Source organism: Polyodon spathula, chromosome 24 (genome assembly GCF_017654505.1).
Source record: "Polyodon spathula isolate WHYD16114869_AA chromosome 24, ASM1765450v1, whole genome shotgun sequence".
Lineage (NCBI taxonomy): Eukaryota > Metazoa > Chordata > Actinopteri > Acipenseriformes > Polyodontidae > Polyodon > Polyodon spathula.
In genome coordinates this window covers 4,635,306-4,655,940 of record NC_054557.1, presented here as the reverse complement: position 1 = coordinate 4,655,940, position 20,635 = coordinate 4,635,306, and the positions used below count along the sequence as shown (strand labels likewise).

Below are 20,635 nucleotides of genomic sequence, written 5' to 3'. Positions count from 1 at the left end.
AAATAAGAAAAACTTCCATTGCTGTAACAGTCGAAGACTGTGTCATTAACTGCAAGCTTGATTTAATTAATCAAAAAAGGTTGTTCACAAAACAGTGAACAACCTTAAAACAGTTAAGAGTATTCAAGTTTTGGTGAGCAGAGCCCAATATTTCATATTACACACTGAGATGTTATTTCAGATAGCTAGAGTGACCAGCAATACCTCTAATACAGTGAAGTAGTCAGTTTGTGCAATTTGCAAGAACAAGGGAGAGCTGGAGTCTTTATTTTAAGCTCTGTTCAACAAAAGGTCATGTGTTCACTTACCCACGGAGCCATATCAGATTAGTACTACCTTTTGACCAGGAATATTCTCCAAAAAGTGTGACAGAATAAAAATGTCTTAACAAAACATGTATAGTATTTCTGTTTGATCCCCCATCCATGAAAAGAAAATTTTACATTAAACTAGAATTTGAGTCGTGTCCATATGATTATTATTTGTACTGAAAATAAGGTTGAAAAAATCTAGTGTTTTAAAATGATGTTTATGTACCAACCGGAATAAAGAGCATACCCACAGTGAGCCAATATAACGTGGGCAGGGGCTCGTGGCAGGCCGTTAGCATTTTTGGCCTAAGGTGGCTGAAGCTTAAAAACCATTAAACAGTTAGTTGCCATAATTTGGTATACCAAAGGCTCACTTTGTCATGTGTGTACTTTACTGTGGTTCTGCCTGCTTTCATGTGGGAAGCAGCTCCTACTAGACATGCAAAAATGAAGGAATTCTTCCTTTTTCATGTTAACCCAGAATTACTTGCTATCCGAAACTAAGAACTACTTTTAATTAAAAAAAAAAAAAAATTGTTCTGTGCAATAAAGGTAATATGCAGATTTTTTTTTGTTTTTGTTTTTAAATCAACAATTTTCTTGGTGTTAAATTGTTTGATAAAAATACGGTATGTTGTATTAAACATCTATGGCGTTTTTTTTTTTTTTTTTTTTTTTTTTAAACTAATGGTTCAATTATTAATTGCATAATTTTAATCATTAACAAGGACATAAAAAGCACCTATACAACTATTGTACTAAGGGATTACTATATGACAAATCCACTGCAAAATATTTTCATTAATGTCCACACAAAACAATGAATCTAGACAGTATCACAAAATGTAATACTTCCCCTAGGGTTACATTTCAATGATGGTTCAACTGACTTTATAACACCTTTCAAAAAGAACAAAATCATGATTCAAACAAGCATGTCCATGACATTCATCCCATGCCAGGACTGCAACTCCCAACAGTAACATAAAAACAAAGTGCAGTTTCATCAGAACTTAATACATTAGGGTTGCCATGTCCAGGAATCAGCATCTGTGGCTTGTGCAAAATTTACAGCCAATATACACCAATGCAAATGATTCAATTGCGCTACTCAAAAGACCCTACCTCACCACTCAGTGAGGAGAGGAGCCCCTCTGGTAGTCAAGGAAGCAAGCCAGCCCCCACTATGGGCATACTAGCTATGCTTTGTTGAGCAAGTGAAATGTTAGCGACAGAGAAGCGAATATAGGTTTCCACAGCTGTGGATGACCAATGGCCTTTTTATTTATTTTATGTAATTATCAGGTGTTAGTTGATGCTGGCTTTAGCTGTTGAAGTAGCAGCTCTGAAACAGAAGGCAGACCAGTCACAAAGCTTTTTTCCATTGTACTTTGTCCTTGTTCCCAAGAGCAAGCTGGGATGGCTGTGCTCAGCTTCCCTCTACTAATAATCATGGCTGTTGAGGTCTCCCTTTGTTTGTCAAACTGTTGTACAAGCAAACGTAGGATTTTTATGATCTCATTACCCCATTGCTTTATTTATTACGCCATTGTGTATGTCCAGTAGCAATGCTGTGAGTTTACATTTCACTATCCTCCAGTACCTTTCTTTCCATGATTTGCTCACGAGATATGGACACAAAGAACTTTTAACAAATCACTGACTGACACTGTATTTTCATGCACACAAGTTATGATGATTGTACATAACATATACTGTATGACCGATTTTTCATACCCTGATTATATAGCAAGATCTGTACAATATTCAGACAATATATACTGTTGTGTTTTCAATTATCACTGGAGTTCAGAGCTTTATTAATTTTAACGCTCTGAATTTTTTTTTTTTTACTTTTCTCACTTGCATTAACAAAATTAACAGGACTGTATAATACACTGGTTCAGAGTAGTGTTTCATTATAGTTGGAAGTGTACAAGTAGGCTACTGTACCACTAGTATAAATATATATTTACATTAAAGACGCTGCACATTATTTCAGATTCTTGCTGGACTGATCATCTCCAGTACGCTTAAAAAAATATGCGAGTGTTTAGTGGGGTATTTATACTTGTAAGCACTTTTTATACAGCCTGCTCTATTGATTTTAATTATAATAACTAAAACTCCCCTGTCTGAACGAGCATGAACAATCATGTCCATAGCACTCTCTGCTGTTTTGTTTAATGCATTTTCTGATTTATTTTGCCACCTGGTGGAAAGACTTAGTGAAAGATAAAAAGTGAATTCCCAATTATTTGTACTAACATGTTCTGTAGAATGGATAAACAGGAATACTAATCAGAGTGGTGTGTCATTGGTACAGACATTATGAACACCCTCCTTTACTAACCCAGGAACAGGCAATCAAATAGGTAGCCCTCTCAGTCCATATATAAAGGAACTTCCCTAGACAGGCGATTTAAAAGTCCATTCTCAGTCCAGCAATCCAGCGCAGAGCAAGGGTTTCCAAGCAGCTTGATAATAATCGAACATGGGACAGAAGTTTCATTTTCAATAGCAATAAAATCTCTGAGAATAATCATGTAGGAGATGGTGTAACCACTCAAGATAATTGGAGTTTTGCTGCAATGGATGAGACTTTGGAAAACATACAAGCTGAAGAACCCTCTCCACTGAATTAATATAAGGATTACTGCGAAGCAGTTCAGCAACTATTCTCATTATAAAAGTTCAGACTGTTCAAGATTCATATTTTACTCAGACACTACAAACCACACTTTAAAAGGGTGTTCATGTTAAGTAGGCTACTTCTATATGAGGATACTGAATTAACACCGGTCCAACTGAAATCATACCATTAGGGGAGCACAAGAATATTAAAGGAGAATATAAAAATCACTCATATCAATATTATAACTTTATTTCCAAAAATAGACATGCTCATACTTTGTGTGGAACAGGCTCAACCTGATTTTCTAATATTGATGGAAACTCGGTTCATGGAGAATATCCTTGACAGAACCATTACATGGTCACGTAGTACTAAGAAAGGATCTTAAAAAGGTGTGGGTGTTGCCATGTATATTACAAGCAGAGATTTCATGCTAGAGTTCCTTCTATATTGTCTGATGCCTAACTTGAAGCCCGGGGTAATGGAGAGGAGATAACTTAACATTTCAATGAGCAGGCTTTCCTACAAGACTTGAATAAGCTGAACTGGAATAGAATTGAGCCTGGAAGAAGCACAAATATGTGGTCAGCATAAAATTGGGTGCACATAAACAGCTCAGAAATCAGTGCAAGCAAGTATAATTATTAATCTCCTAAACAAAATCTAAAACAATCCCCAAAAAGTCTGATTTGTGGTTCAAAATATTGGGGGTGTCTGCTCTTCATGCACCTGCAAGTATTTTCTGTAATTCGTGTCTGTTCAAAACACATGACAATGCTGTTTCCTCAAAAACGACACAAGCAATACAAAAGCTGACTGCTTGAAATCAATAGTGATAGCGTCACTTCTAAAATCCAGAGGCATTTGCCCTGCGGTGATTGCTTTGGAAGATGTACCGCCGTGTACCTGATATTGTTTTATGTAGTGTGCGTCTGTTCAAGTACATGACAATGAGATTTTCTTCAAAACACCACAAGCAATTCAAAAGCTGACTCCCTTCAAATCAGCATCATAACTTGTAATCCCCAAAATGATTTGCCCTGCATTGATCACTGTGTACATGTAATTGTTCTTGAACACATATCTGTTCAAATACGAAATAGCTGTTTCCTCAAAACAAACAAAAGCAATTCAATAGCTCACTTTTCTTCCATCACCACAGAACTTGAATGTGTGGGTAGGAGAACCCTGCATGTTCTTTGTGTTCATCACCTGCTACCCTGAACAGCAAGTTTGCGGCCAACTGCCAAAAGAATATATATAATTACCAGAAAAAAAGCTGTTTGTCTCCAGGTATGAGCCAGTGTACAGGTTCATTCCTGAGGAAAGGGGTGCATTTATTTAAAAGGGGCCGTGGGGCACTATATAACATTTTAAAAACACCAGGTTTTCAATACATAATCTAGAACTAAAAGCCACATTGCGTAGCAATATTACTTGTGTGTTTATGTAAAGTTCTACATATTCAGGGAACATGAATCTGGCCCCAGACGATGCACATGTGGTACAAATAAACCTAACCAATAAACATCTTAAAACAAAAATGGTCTGTAATCAGAATAGCTACATACTGCAAATCAAAAATTGTTTACATGTCTTTAATTCTGCAATTTTTGCGATTGAAAAAAATCAAAGATTTTTGGCACTAAGATTATCACGCTGGTTTCAATAATTGCATAGCATCGCACAATACAACTGTGGGTATAACAGTACAGCTCATATGGTTTGCGAGACAACTACAGGAAAAAAGAAGACATTTAATTTTACTTTCATACAGAATGACTTTATATTCTTGATTGGTACATTTTTCAAAAAATTCTCGAACAATCACTGTTGATGGGAGGTTTAAATACTGCACTGATGCTTGTTCGGTTTGATTTGGTAAACATATTGAAAAGTTCAAATTAAAAGCTGAAATAAAATAATTAAAAAGGTTTAATTTGGTACCTCCATGGTTCAGAGTTCCAGTATACACCCCCTTTGTTATTTACACCCCATACTGTTTGGAGGTCCAATAGCTTGACCTACTGAATCTACAGTTTTTCTACCAATCATATGCATACAGCAGGGGCACTAACAAAACTGTCATTTGGTAATCTTATACACATTGTACAAGTCCTTAGACAACAACAACTTCAATTTACATTGTGCCTTATCATGCCATGGCATCTCAAAGCACTTCACAAAACACCAAGAAAATAAAACAGGCAGCAGTGGCAGCATCTTTAATTTCTCCTAGCCTGTTCTTATTCGTGTCCATAGAACCATGCCTCCCTGTGTGCTTCTATAGAACACCTGTATTCTGAGATTAAGGCCCTGAATATCAAAGCTTTTCCGAGCACTTCCCGCATAAATCATGGGGATGATTCATTTTCACAAAAAAATTTACTTCGATTTTTCACCTGTAAAGTTTAGGGCCTCCGGGGCCCCGTGCGGAAGCCTCGAGCCAGTCCTGACTCTGAAGCACATTCTTACAGGATGTGAGGTGGCTCTGAGCCAGGGTCACTTCAGCTGGCATCGTGATCAGGTCTTGCGATGCTTAGCATTAACACTGGGACAACGTAATACAGATGACTATCCCAACAGAGAGACTTCCAGCCCTAAAGAGTGAGATTTCCAGCTGGTTTGCTCTGTTGTTGCTTAGGCAGGGGCTGTCACATCTGGTCCTTGGAGACACCCAACAGTCCAGGTTTTTAATCCAACCAGCACTTGTTAGTTTATTTTAAAATGTACCCTGGTTAATATTGCATATGAAACACTTAATGTAATAACATTTTCACATCAATGTTATTAATACAATACAAATAATACTACTACTAAAAATAATATTTAAAAAATCACGTTAAATATTTTCACCAGGAACTGGCAAAACAGTAAATAAACCTGTCAGAAGGGAACCCTAGCATATAGCGGATTCAAAACTTACTATTCCCTGCCAATATACAGTGGTTAAAATACTGATTCAATCAAACTACTCGGTGTTAAAAAAAGGTTTTTGAGTGATGACAGAAGGGGGAATGTCCTGATGAAAATATCAATGTCAGGTGAGGTGGGCACAAAATGCATTATATTATCAGTGCAGTTAATTTGAGCCCTCTTTATAGCATATAAATCTGTTTACAAAAGAATGGCACTTAGAGAATTTTTTTTTCATGATTACTTTCACATTGTAGTGTCTACAAACCGCAAACAAGTTTAATGTATGCTGCTCAGATGTGTTATAAATCGCAAATTACCTCATTAGTGAGTGCATGCACATAGACCTCCTTGTAATACTGTAGACTAGAGGTCTGCTCGGGCCTAAATTTAAAACCTGATCCAAACACGACCTGCTGTTGAAACGAAGTACCTTCTGTGTAGAGTCTCTCCCCGATTTCCACTTGAAACAAATAGAGAAAATCTTTCTCAATTAATCAGATCTCATTTACTTCCTTTTCTAATAATCCAACACTGTATGATTTAAAAGAAGGCAACAGGCTTCTTCAAAACTGTTACCATAAATAGCCACACATTAAGATGCTCTTGCAAATTTGCACACTCATTTTGGCTAAAATAGGTAATGTGCAGCTGACTTGGCCCAGCTACAGGACGAATACACCCTTCTTCAATGCGCCGCTGAAGAGAAGAATTTCCAATCTTTTTTCTGTCATATTTCAGTAATATTTTGCAAGATTTGCATTGTACAAAGCCACAAGGACTTTCATTATCACTGAATACAACAATGTCGTAATTTTTCCAAACAATGAATTTAGACATACCCTTTCCAGCAATGGAACGTTCCACTGCTACACATTCTCCTGTTGATGGTTCCACTCACTGACCTTCCTCCCCCGAGCCCGAGCTATTATATACAAACCACAACTGACCTGACCTGAACCCAACACTTATTGTCAGGTCCAGTCGGGCTCTGGTCGGGTAGCAAGGCTCTACCATTGTAAACACGCTTTTGTCCAGAGTTCGCTGAAAATGTTAAATTCTGAAAAAAAAAAAAAAAACAGATTGTGACCACTGTAACTAATGTTTTCTGCCATGATTGATTTAAACCCTACTAGCCTCGTTCTGGATTGTCTCATGAATATTCATGATACAAAATTAAGAGTGTCCTATGCCTGCTCTTTCCAACGAGGCCCCCGATGTTTTGCTGTTCCTTGCAGCGCCTGAAAATATTTTAAATGTATTTACTTTTACTCATAATGCATGAGATAAGCTTATATTAGGAATGTGTGAGAGTAAAAGAACATGCCAATGTGTTAGTCTCACGTTGAATGCGTGAGTCTTGACATGTCTAAGATCAACAACTCACTGCCAATATCAGCAACATCCCTCCGTTTAGGAAAGGTTATTCGAAGCAAGATCCTCCTGGGACATTTGGAGGCTGCCCGTGTCACCATCGAGCCTTCCTGAGTGGTCATGGGCTAGTCAACAAAACACCAAAGACAACTGCTGTGTGCTGGAGAGGCTGCAGTCAAGTCCAATATTAGCACGAAGTAACCAACAGGTTACTCTGAAAAATCTGAAGTTGCCATGAATACAGCGGCGAGCTGCTCCTGCTACAAAGGAGGTCCTGCTAGCTGTTCTTTTAAAGTGGGATTTAGAAATCAGACACTAATTCATGTTCTTTACATTTGTAAATGGATGTTAGAGGAATTGCTTTGTATACAGAAAAATCCTAATGTACTATTAAATCATATGCCTGGAGCAATTCCACTTCAGATATGTAAATGTTCTTCTCCACAAACCCAGCAGGGGGAGACACAGACTGAAAGACATCTGAAGGAACACGCTGGATGGGCTGAAGCAGGCTGTGAAGTCATTGAAAGTGGTTATTGCCATTCCACTGAATTACATGTGTACAACAGCTTTCCTCTTCCTTCCAGCCAGACTGCGACCTGGAAGACAACCCTTTTTTGGCCAGTTTGCAGTGCTGTGGTGAACATATGAAAGAAAATTGCCACTACGAATTTGATTTAGAAAGATCCATGTTTAAAAATTAAAAGGTAATAACTGGGAGCCCAGTTGTTACTATGGAGGAGATACATAGTACAGAAGACTTGTTTGTAAAACGTGCTGTGTTTCCTCAAACCACGATCACATTAATATGCACAGTTGAAGTAGAGATCACTTTGGCCATATTGTAAATCTGCATTAGTATTTGAATATATGTTTGTGATTATTGTGATGGGGGTGGTGCTTGTGTGCAGTACATGGTAAAATATGATGAGATCAACCAGAGAAGCTGACAGTAAGTCTTGTTTACTATTTATGTACCAGGTGCATGTCCTCCATGAATAAACATAGGTTTCTGTACTGTCCTTTAAAATGTAATTATTTCTCTTCAATTAACCTTGATTATTGTGTTTACCTTGTAAAAGGGACTGGTTCAAGGGATGTTCTCTTGTCAATTCAACACTGCACCGCTTGTTCAAGTAATGAACTTATGATGTATGGTCATAGAAAATAAGAATATTGGATCCTACAAGAAGTATTCATGCGTCTCACCTGTAAGCTTACTTACATTTTCATGTGGATAACATAAAACAAAGACAACGCAGCTGGGATAGTTACCACACTGTGACAGTAAAGAGTTTGTTCTAAATACAAACTGTCTATCTTTGCCTCCAATGGGTCGTGCCACCGGGTGTTTAAATAAGGGTAATCAGTAGAGTAATATTACGGTTATTATTATTGCCATTGTGTGGTGTTGTTGACCTCCAATGACCTATCCAGGACGTTAAGTGTACAAAGCTGTGGTTACACGTGCTCCCAATCTGGAAAAGGAATGGACAACGCAGACTATGTGCCAAGATACTGTCCCTAAAACATAGGAACTTGATATATAAAGAATCACACAAAACGTACTTCAAAATAAAATAATAAATTGTGTCCATCTTTTTTCCTCAATCATATATGGACACCAACGTCGCTAAAGTCGGTCTGGCTCACTCAGTGCAGTAGATCTCAAATACCACAGAAATAAACTACCTTCCCTTAACCCCTTGTAACCAGTTCAATGTGTCTTAATGTGAACTCTACCCTTACTGTATACATCTTCCTTTACCACTCAATTTACACACATGTGCAAGTGTGCTGAATAGAGCTGGAATACGTAAGGTACATTTATACTTGTCAGCATAATAGTGAATTACGAAAAGCAATGGCAAATGTTTTTGAAAAAAAAAAAACAATACAAAATCAGGGGGAGACTGAAAGTCTACACTGCTTTCTACCCTTCCAGAAAGAAATGTCACCACTAATGACTTGTGTTGAGGATACAAAGGACAACAGTAACTGACAAATTTCGCAAATGTGGGATCACATGGTTACAATTATGTCACCTTTATGCATTTTGTAGCCCTAAATACCCTTGAGAGCATTTAGTGGCTTCCTTTAGAAATTCAAACTGGATAATAGTGTGGCTTTACAGTGATTATTGAGGAATTGCACTAATAGGGTCGAATACAGAGAGCCTTGGAGGCATAGCATGGAACACTGGTCTGGGGTGGGAAGGTTAGGCTATGTGGCCACATGTATACAGGGAGCTAGAACAGTGAAATGGTGTTGTGCAGTGTTTTGAGGTAAAGATGGGACTTTGGAAGATTGTAGGATTAACCCTAGCACAGTCATTATTCTTCATATGGTGACGTTCACTAAACCATCTCCTCCATAACTTCAAAACACCCAATCTGAATTCTAAGTTAAACTATAAGAAACAAATAATGCCAAGTGCACTAAAGAATGCACAAACCAAATGCCCCCCAGAGATTGTAAATTAATCTGTAAAGTGATTCTTAATTGTGCAAGGAATTCATCTATCTTTGCTACTTAATGAGTGAATGGAATGGTCTTGCTGCATAGTGGGGATTTTGTTGTACTTGCTATGAGTTATTGAATGTCGAAGCATTTCTGATGGAATAACATAAAATCATACATACTACACAATCCTATATTTATGTATTTATCTATGGTTATAAGGATGTAGTCATGTGCTGTGATTTAATGGGGGCATTACTGCCTTGAAATGATAGCTACTGCATTTATGTTGTCTCCATTTTGATTGACAACTCAAATGAAAAATAGCTAGGTTACTATGGCACGACTTAACAACATTCTTCAAGTGCTTTCTAGTAATTAAGGAGGAGGAGCTATGCTAATATTTCTGGGGTTTTTTTTAATTTATTTTTTTACTGTCATTATTTGTTACATATTCCCTGTAAGATTTCCTCATGGCAAACTTGCCAATTTCATTTACGTTTCATTTTAAAACTATCTATCTTCTAAATATACTGAACATCAAAAGAAATGTCTCACTTATATTTGGATAAAATTCACTAGCTGTGATCGAAAAATGACGGTACGCTGCCCTAGTCCAGCCTCCAACACGCCGATTGCATGAAGGCACTGCTCTCTTGACAGATATGGCATATTGGTTTATTTCTGTGATTTCCTTTATTGCTTTTATTCAAGCTTGCAACTCAACAGCTGAAATCACTCCATATCCAGTGTCCAATCAACTGTCTCACTAATTAGGGATTCAGTCATAGTCACTCAAGCATGTCATGGTCAAAGATGAAGGCTACCACTCCTCCCTCAGCCAGTGCAACCATCAGTATCCCTGCTTCATTGGCACCGGAGTAACGAACAGAAACTTCAGGTGAAAACAAAATCCGTTATAAAGAGTAATACCGAATTGAAATACTTTCCAACAGCAGGATTTGATATCATCAACTGAAGAGCCCACAAGCAAAGCCTTACTGATTGGCTTACACAGCTCCCTTGTGACATATCAGTGCTTTTATCTACAATAGCATAGAGGTGTATAAATGCAGCTTATACACAGCACCATATAACTAAGAAGCACCTGCATTTTTGACAATCGTGGTGATGCACTGACGTAGTTTTCTTTGGTTGGAATACTTTTTTTGAGTTTCATTAGCCCTTGTGTGATTTGTTTTGATGCTGTGTGATAAGCGTTATAAGGCTTGTAATGCGATTACAGAAGATTAGAAAGTGTCTTTTTTAAGTGCTGTCTGGGAGCACAATAGTACTGGCTTACTTACCCCTTGCAGGCATTCTACATTTAAACACGCTTTTCCAAAACCAAGACATTCTGGTATGACGACACCACAATTCTACAAAAAGAATGTTACATTCTGGTTTGAAAACACCACAATTCTACAAAAAGAATGTTACACAGTTACAGTCTGTGTACCCAAGAAGAATTAGAAATGCATTCTCTTCCAAAGTAAATAACTACACAAAAGTGTCAGTGAGTGAATTTAATAGGATAGGTGATGAAAGACGTTTCAATATGGTTTTAATCCATGTTGTTCCCTTCAGCCTCTTTTTGCGGATCATGCTTGTAGTGGTGACTTTGCAAACCCCTGCCCTTGCTAAAGGGACAGAGTGCTAACTTTAGGAAGCAATGAAAACATGTCGCTAGCAAAGATTCTTAACATGGGAATTCAAACTTCAAATCAGCAAATACAAACTTCAATTCACTTTTAGGAAGTAAATACTGTTTAGCGGTCAAGAGATTGAAGCAGCAACATATTGGGAATATCACATACACAGGCACTGTCCCAAGACACAAACCATCAAATAAACAAATAACAACAGTGTGCAGTCCCTGATGCAGAGTGGCAATAAACAGGGTGTGTTTGTCAAGACAAATAAATGTAAGAAACAGGCAGCTTCCCAGAGTTGTGTCCAAAGTGATGACAAAGATTCCCAAACAGAGCCATTGTGCTTCCACTTCAGAATGTGCCAAAATTACAATGATACTAAGAGACACTACAAGAGTTGGATATAGTAAAGTTCATACACGTTTAAATACTGCCATTTACAAAGTTGAAACATTTACAAGAATTGCACATATATCCAGAACAGAACAGAACAGAAGCCCCAACCCCCCCCCAGGTAAGAGATGCTCTAACCAACACAACTGCTTATAATAAATCAAGATTATGGTGCCACTATAGCCATTGTTGTACAATACATCTTTACCAGCACAGTAGCACTACTGTGGTTATCATAGTGATTTATGATTACTGTGGATTCGTTGTGTAGCAACACTTTGCTACTAAAATTATAATTAAAAAAAAAAGAACACATGCAGAGAAGTCTGTGGTAAGATGTCTAAATGTTAAGCTCATAAAAAGAAAAATCATTAATGAAAATTTTTAAGAAACTAATATAAAAACTGCCGAAAGGCATATTTTTTCTGCCAACAGGAAAGTGTCTATCTGTACCTGAGTTTTGTTAAACCTGCTACAAAACCAGTTACAGTGCCAGCTTTTAAAAACAAACAATGTGGCTATATGAGCTCTGCTCATTCCAAAACTGTGATTGACAAAGAGAAGGAGTAAAGGGCACAGCTCATTTGCACTTTTAAAATCGATACTTTGAAAAAAAATATTTGTAGCATATTTGGCTGTAGGTATGGATTGTCTGAGATACAGATAACACTATTCCATGTACACATCTTTTTCATGTGACAGCAATAAAACAAAAAGTTAAAAAAGGTATAAGAGGGGAAAATACTGTATGGGGGGGGGGGGGGGGGGGTAAGCCACTGAGTTAATGTAGCTGCATGATCTTGACAATGCGTCCCAGTAAGTCTGTGGTAGCAAAGGCCAGGTACTGACAGCACAGCCAATCCTCTAAGCTGACCCCACAGTCAGAGTCCAATGAGCGCTCAGCAAACTTGATCATCAGCAGCGTCCGCTTGAGGTCCAACCAGTTCTGCAGTGTGGCCTCCCTGTGGCTGGGGCCAGGCTTGGTGTTCAGTGACTGGAAGAGGTCCTCGCGTGGGCCCCACAGCAAACACTGCAGACACGCCCGTGCCTCTGAGATAAGGATGCGCTCTGTGGGGTTGGCAGTCAGGAGCAGCCTAGTCAGTTGCTGCAGGCCCTGGGAGTAGAGTGAGCGTCGGGGGACAGGAGGCAGGTCTTCCTGCGTGTACTCTCTCTCCTTCAGCTCAGGACACTCCTCGAAGGGGTTGGGCTGGTGCAGCATTTCATAGACCAGGATACCTGTCTGGAACTCGTCACATTTCTTGTATTGGGTTGCTGTGATTATCTCGGGAGCGAGGCGTGACTGGTCACGCAAAATGTCTGGGTCCATCATCTGCCTCTTCTGCTTAGCCTGCGAGAAGTTGCTAATGATAAGCCGTGCTGGGCAGGCTGAGTTGATGGCAGAGGTGCTGGTGCCAGTGCTGCTGTTGTTGTTAGGCTCCAGGACTTCGAAGTTCCAGGGGTTACCCGGCTGGCAGTGCACGAGAAGAAGGTTTTCCAGCCGCAGGTCACAGTGCGTGACGTGATGGGGCTTCATGTGTTCCAGCCCCGAGCAGAGCTGCAGCAGCAGCAGACACACTTGACGCTCATAAAGATCTGGATTCCTCTCATGGCGGGTTGCCCCGTCCCGCACAAAATCTGCCACAGTCTGGTAGGGCACCTCCCGTGTGATGACCACCACTCGACTGCACAGTTTGCCAGAGTTGCCTATGGTCTGGGAGTGGCCTGTCTGCAGCGGTTTCAGCACTTGGGGCTGGTGGTTTGTTGTGGTGGTCTCTGTGGTATTCTTTTTCTCTCCTCTACCCTCATCTTCTTCCTCTGGGGACCTAGCTTCCTCCCAAGGCAATAGACGGACAGGCACATCTGCCAAGAAGTGCCCGCAGTCCTGCTGGATATTGAAATGCACAGCCAGACTCTGACGCACTGCCAGGCTGTGGAAGAACTGCTGCTGGGTCTCCTTCACCTTGCTCTTACAGATCTGATGAGAGAAAATGAAGACAAGGTTAAAATTGTTGTTGCTGTGACCACCAATAACTAAGATTGTGGAATGTGATGAAAGTATTAACTTGTGCTAATACCCAGACTGCATACATATCTCTGAATAGATAGGCAATGCTTAAAGCACCAGGAAAGTACACTAATTTCTGCATTACTGCATGGCCAGTGTGGGTTCCAGTTACATTATCTTCCCTAGATTGTTGGTAAATGACCCACTAAAATAACGAGCGATTCCCTGGGGTTCTTTCCATGGTCTTTGAACTTCACAATGCACTAGCATCAAATGACCGAGTGAGGTCAGACGTTTCGTTTCTATAAGCCTTTGAGGAACCTGCAAGGTTTCATTTAAATACTTATTGTATCTGATTCCAGTGACCCAGAGTTGGGAGTCACCCATTTGCATGGCTTGGTCAGTCCAAACTACAAAATAAGTAAATGAAGTACTTTCAAAGGCAAGTATTATTTAGGTTTCATTTTGTGTCACAATGTTGAGCTAGTGTTTTTTTCTAAAGCCTAATTTAATTATTTCAGCATACATACTAACCTATATAGCTCATGCTGAGATATATACATGTAATACTAATGCTAAGCTTATGCCAATGAACAGAAACAAAAGCAATTCACTTCATCAAGTGGATGAGCTGGCTTTTCAAATCTTCAGTAACCATTCAACTTTAATAAAACGGGTTTCAGTATTTCCAACCTTATTTTTATTCGTGTTATTATAGTGATATGTTTCTTTTGATGCTATCTATCTATCTATCTATCTATCTATCTATCTAGGAAGTACTTTTTTTTTTATCCCTGCCATTGCTGAATGAACACAGAGACAAATTTTCTGAAAGCAACAAATGTCATTCAGAGGTTTAACTGCTTTTTTTTTTTTTTTTTTTAGCTGAACAAGAAAATAAAAAAAAATTAAAAAAAACTGTCAAATTAAAGTTGAATAAACACTTTAAATAAAATAAATGTGGAAAAGGAGGTGCTGTGTAATGAAAATAAAACTCACCGTTTTGGTTCTCGTTTATTACATTCCACATAACAGAAAACAGCATCCCAACATAAAAAAACAACCAACCAACATAAACATTTCCTCTGCAAATGTGCCAGTATTGGAAAGCATCAGGCATTTCAAAGTGGCGTATCTGCATCTGTATCCCCCGATTCTAACTCGCTTCCCAAACCTGGAGCAGCATTTTAGAAACTGTTGCACAAATACTGGCAAGGTGTTAAACTGGTGCACAATAAAACGTGATATGTCCTTTAAATTTCGTACAATTATGTAATTTCTGGAGGACATGGCGGAGCCTTTCAAACACATGTAAAAAAATGCTTGTTCGAATATTCTGATATTTGTTCCAGCACTATAAAGAAATACCAAAATTAAGCGTGGACAATAGAAGATTTGTAATTTAGTTGGAAACTTATATTTAACAAGACTTTGACATATATAGGGTCATTACTTAGAAAAAGGAGGGCCAGAAAACAAATAACTACTGATGTTAGAAGCAAGCACTGCTGCCCTTACCTTAATGGCATAGTTGATGAGGGGATCCTTGGCATATGATGCCGTGTAATAGATGGCATCTCCAGCCACACAGCAGGGTTTGCCAGTGATGAGTCGGAAGTCAGACCAACAGTCTGTGCCAAATCGGAGATGGGCCTTCTGTCCAGCCATGAATCGGTCCTCGCACTTGTTGGATAGCTTTTGCAGTGTGTCAGTATGAAGCCCCCGTATCCGGCCCACTACCTCATCCAAGTTATCAATGCCTTTGTACAATGCCTGTCTCTGGGGCTTGGGCAATCCACCTCGCCCTGGCCTGTCTTGGCCTGCCAGGGACTCTGTGCTGCGGCAGCCCCTTTTTTCTTGTCCTTTGTTGAAGGTGCCCAGCGGCCACTCCAACGAGTCCCCGGACTCGTGATCCAGCAATCGCGCCTCTGAGCTGAGCGAGGAGCCCTGACTTGTTGTCTCCCAGGTCGAGTCAAGGTCATACAGAGGGTTTGCCACGCTAAAGTTGTTGCCCCCTGGAATTACCTCTCCCATATGCCGTAGGGCGGGGGGGTCTTTGCCCCCACTTGAGGGCTCTGTGTTGGCTCGCAATATCTTTTTTTTGGGAAGTGGAGGGGGTGTTACTTTTGACCCGGAGTCTGGTCCTTCCAGGTCTCTGAATATAGTGGTGTCATCTGAGCCTTTTGGATTCCTGGGATGCTTCAGTGGTATCATGTTGACCCTGGATTGGCCTAAAGAAGGGGATCAATGGGAAGCAAACAACATTATTTACTTCAAGCCAAAACTCTACAACATACAATTCAAGTACAGTACCATATGGTAAAGAAAACCACACACATATACAGTTCCTCATGGGTTATTTCAGCATCAGATACTATCTTATGGGAGAAATCAACTCCCAAAACCTGCTTAGCCTACTTGAAATAATCTTATATTTAACAAATTGTACATCTGGTCACATACCAAGAGCAAGCTACTGTAGTTCTAGTTCTGTTTAGTAGTTGGCCAGTCCATGTGCAGGGATGTCTGGAGCATTGCAATTATGGAACAATACAAACTTTAAATCTTCACTATACCAGTCTCCAATGATTTAATTTAATTTAAACCTTCTTACCATTACAATTTGTATGTCTAAAAATAAGTATATATGTTCAATGGTAGCTTTTATACAACTTTTTATTAAGATAGCATAGTGGAAATAGCAATCTACTCATGGATACTGTGGATGCAAACTGGATAGATCAGAATGGAGTAAAAAACCTTATTTTCAGGATTCCCTGGGATTTGCTTTTTTTTTTTTTAAACTGGGTTTGTTTGGGTGTTACCCACAAGTGCAGCGTACGTGGGTTGGTTTAGGATTGCAGCAGGCAATACGCATACATTTTAAATACAGCACTAGACATGATCATTTCTGCTGCTTCTGCTTCATGTGTTGTTGTTCCAACACACATTTGTCAGAACAGGACATGATAGTGTATATAAGTGTTGTTAGTGCTGTACTTACCCAAGTTGCTGTAGGTGGCGCTGCAGATGCTGGAGGCCGACGATTCACTTCCCTCCTTATCACGTTCCTCCACACTGATATTGTCTTCGCTGGCTGATGCTGAAGTGACAGCAGCACTACCCGAGTCCTCTCTAGCTGGCACCTCTCGCTGTGCCATGCAGGGCTGCAGGTCTGCCGGCATGTCATCCTCTTTCCGCTCTCCAGGCAACTGACTGAAACAAAAAGCATACGTGGTCATTGTAGTGGAAAGTTATTGCTGCTGCCTTGTATTATAATTTATACTAACACATATACTGTATAAACCAACAACAAAGCAAAATAAAGCCTTAAAATAGAACAGGTTAAATTACACAAGAAACGTTTGGCTATTTTCTTTGCTTTTAAACAAGCACTAAAACAAACAAAATAAACTTATTTTTAAACAAACCCTTTGTTGTTCCTTTCATCAACACCATTGGCAGGAAAAGATTGTATATAAAAGTGTACCTTGACGGTGCAGTGGAGCTTTTCCACGTAAACAAGTTTAACATTACATTTAAGTAGATATTAATTAGCATTCAAAAAATATTTTGTTAGCACCACATACTTTAAGATGCCCATATAAACCACAAGCAACTTCAATTTAAGTGATCTAAAATAAAATGTATAAACTCTAATAGAGGGCGTGTTTTCCACTGCCACTCAGGCGTGCAGACTTATTTATTTGTTGCAGTTCTTTATGTAATTACAAGGTGCCACCACTAGGGTACCAACAATGGCAGTGCTTAGGGTGGAGTGAGGCAAGTAGGAAACCACGTGACTAGACACAGCACATATACACACAAACGGCAGTGTACACAAAGAAATAATAAAAACAAAAGTCAAAACACAGCTAATCAAAACAAAAGCTGGCCTGCCCGCGCTACACACCCATTTATACTGTGGCGGGATTCTAAAAACCCCTAAGCTAGCCCTAGTATTACGTGTTTCAGTCATCAATAAAGTGTTGACATGAAGCACAATGTTAACATCAGTGAGAAGGCCAGATGGTAGAGTTTTATTGACAGAATCAATGTGTGTGCTGTGAACCACACACATGGCAGACATGAGGATCAGTTAGGGGTCGTCCAAAACTGAAGTGAAAACAGACGCTTTTGACTGGTTTACTGCACCGTGAAACACGGTAGACTGTAATGGCGCAGTATAATTAGAGCAGCGTCAATACAGTAATGTACTTTAAATGCAATATAGTACACTGAACCATTCCAGCCCTAACCAACAGAGTGCTCTTAAAGCCATCATACAAATTATTAATGGCCTCTCATCTGGAACTATGTTTTATGTTCCAATTACAGTAAGTTTCAACACAACAGGACAATAGGTTCTATAAAACTCTGAAGTGTGACTTTCCCTGGCTGGGACGTACCCAAATGTATTTCACAAAATGACAAGGAATTATTTTCCAAGTTCCTGAACAATTCACAGCATGTGTTTTTACTCCCTATTAAATATGCACCTACTGCATTCTCAGTTCTAATCTCATCTCTTCAGTGGAGAGCCTTTAACTATGGAATTTATCACAGATAAATATCAACATTGTTATTATGAGGGACATGTTTAAGCTTTACTATTCATACAGAGATATTTTTGTAGCTCAAGAACACTATTCACTTTAGATTCAGGACTCAACTCAGCACAAAAATGTTAAAAGATTCAAGTTCGAATTTTCCCAGCCATGCAAAAAATGTATGCCCTAACAGCAAGCTTGATCTACAAACACACCCCACTAAATCAACAAAGCAATTCCAATGCAAGGAACAAGAAAGGGAGTTAGAAAAACACACATTGTACAATGCTGGCTTACCCGCTGTACTGGCTCACACAGTTCCCCATGAAAGCTACCTTCCTGAATACTGTTTTTAATCAACTGTACATGTTTTGAAGGTAAGAACTCCCGACAGGCTCATAGCGTTAGTAGAAGCCGAGCACTGCACCCAGCTCACTCTACACGTCGAGATCATTCTCCTATTTGATTTACCTGGGCTGGGAATCAGCCAACAAGAGCCGTGAGAAAATCAGTTAACAATTCCACTGCTGGATCAAAGCACAGTTTGAGATTTTTGCAAAATATGAATGTAACATATAAAGTATTTCAGAGACATAATTCCCTTACCACTGGAATAGATACAAAATTAGAGCTATCAGTATCATGAACAAAAGCCACCTACATTCACTGAGTGTTACATATAGACAGATAAGAACAAGCAATTAAGAAATGCAGACATACAAAATTTACAAACAAAGGGAGGGCATTCTGATCATCAGTGCCTCTCTATACAGTGGCTTGCGAAAGTATTGACCCCCCTTGGCATTTTTCCTATTTTGTTGCCTTACAACCTGGAATTAAAATAGATTTTTATTTGGATTTCATGTAATGGACATATACAAAATAGTCCAAATTGGTGAAGTGAAATGAAAAAAATAACTTGTTTAAAAATATTCTAAAAAATAAATAACGGAAAAGTGGTGTGTGCATATGTATTCACCCCCCTTTGCTATTAAGCCTCTAAATAAGGTCTGGTTAATCTGGTGCAATCAATTACCTTCAGAAGTCACATAATTAGTTAAATAAAGTCCACCTGTGTGCAATCTAAGTGTCACATGATCTCAGTATATATACACCTGTTCTGAAAGGCCCCAGAGTCTGCAACACCACTAAGCAAGGGGCACCACGAAGACCAAGGAGCTCTCCAAACAGGTCAGGGATAAAGTTGTGGAGAAGTACAGATCAGGGTTGGGTTATAAAAAAATATCCGAAACTTTGAACATCCCACGGAGCACCATTAAAGCCATTATTAAAAAATGGAAAGAATACGGCACCACAACAAACCTGGCAAGAGACGGCCGCCCATGGACCAGGCAAGGAGGGCATTAATCAGAGAGGCAACAGAGACCAAAGATAACCCTGAAGGAGCTGCAAAGCTCCACAGCTGAGATTGGAGTATCTGTCCATAGGACCACTTTAAGCCGTACACTCCACAGAGCTGGGCTTTACGGAAGAGTGGCCAGAAAAAGCCGTTGCTTAAAGAAAAAAATAAGCAAACACGTTTGGTGTTTGCCAAAAGGCATGTGGGAGACTCCCCAAACATATGGAAGAAGGTACTCTGGTCAGATGAGACTAAAATTGAGCTTTTTGGCCATCAAGGAAAACACTATGTCTGGCTCAAACCCAACACCTCTCATCACCCCGAGAACACCATCCCCACAGTGAAGCATGGTGGTGACCCTAAGCATACTGATAAAGCAACACTTGAGTGGTTGAAGCGGAAACATTTAAATGTCTTGGAATAGCCTACTCAAAGCCCAGATCTCAATCCAACTGAGAATCTGTGGTATGACTTAAAGATTGCTGTACACCAGCGGAACCCATCCAACTTGAAGGAGTTGGAGCAGTTTTGCCTTGAAGAATGGGCAAAAATCCCAGTGGCTAGATGTGCCAAGCTTATAGATACATACCCCAAGAGACTTGCAGCTGTAATTGCTGCAAAAGGTGGCTCTACAAAGTATTGACTTTGGGGGGTGAATACTTATGGACGTTCAAGTTTTCTGTTTTTTTGTCTTATTTCTTGTTTGTTTCACAATAAAAAATATTTTGCATGTTCAAAGTGGTAGGCATGTTGTGTAAATCAAATGATACAAACCCCCAAAAAATAAATTTTAATTCCAGGTTGTAAGGAAACAAAATAAGAAAAATGCCAAGGGGGGTCAATACTTTCACAAGCCACTGTATATCCCATCCTCTCAATAAAGTCTGATTAGGAATGTCCTTCGCAAGATACATCCTATGCATTCCCAGCATGAATGGGAGCTGTGCGGTGCAGTTGATAGAGATAAGGACAGAAAGAC

The 20,635-nt window shown here is 39.4% G+C and overlaps 1 protein-coding gene across 6 annotated transcripts in view; it reads right to left on the bottom strand.

Moving 5' to 3' along the window:
* Positions 1-11,207: 11,207 nt before the first annotated feature.
* LOC121298927 (inactive tyrosine-protein kinase PEAK1-like) overlaps positions 11,208-20,635 on the bottom strand; it is a 73,972-nt gene continuing 64,544 nt past the window's right edge. For all 6 annotated transcript variants that reach the window (XM_041226258.1, XM_041226259.1, XM_041226260.1 and 3 more), the window contains 3 exons: positions 16,751-16,962; positions 15,265-15,977; positions 11,208-13,716 (listed from right to left, as the gene is read on the bottom strand). In XM_041226258.1, the coding sequence (XP_041082192.1) occupies positions 12,523-13,716; positions 15,265-15,977; positions 16,751-16,962 (2,119 nt within the window). In that variant the 3' untranslated portion in view covers positions 11,208-12,522. The remainder of the gene's footprint in view (positions 13,717-15,264; positions 15,978-16,750; positions 16,963-20,635) is intronic.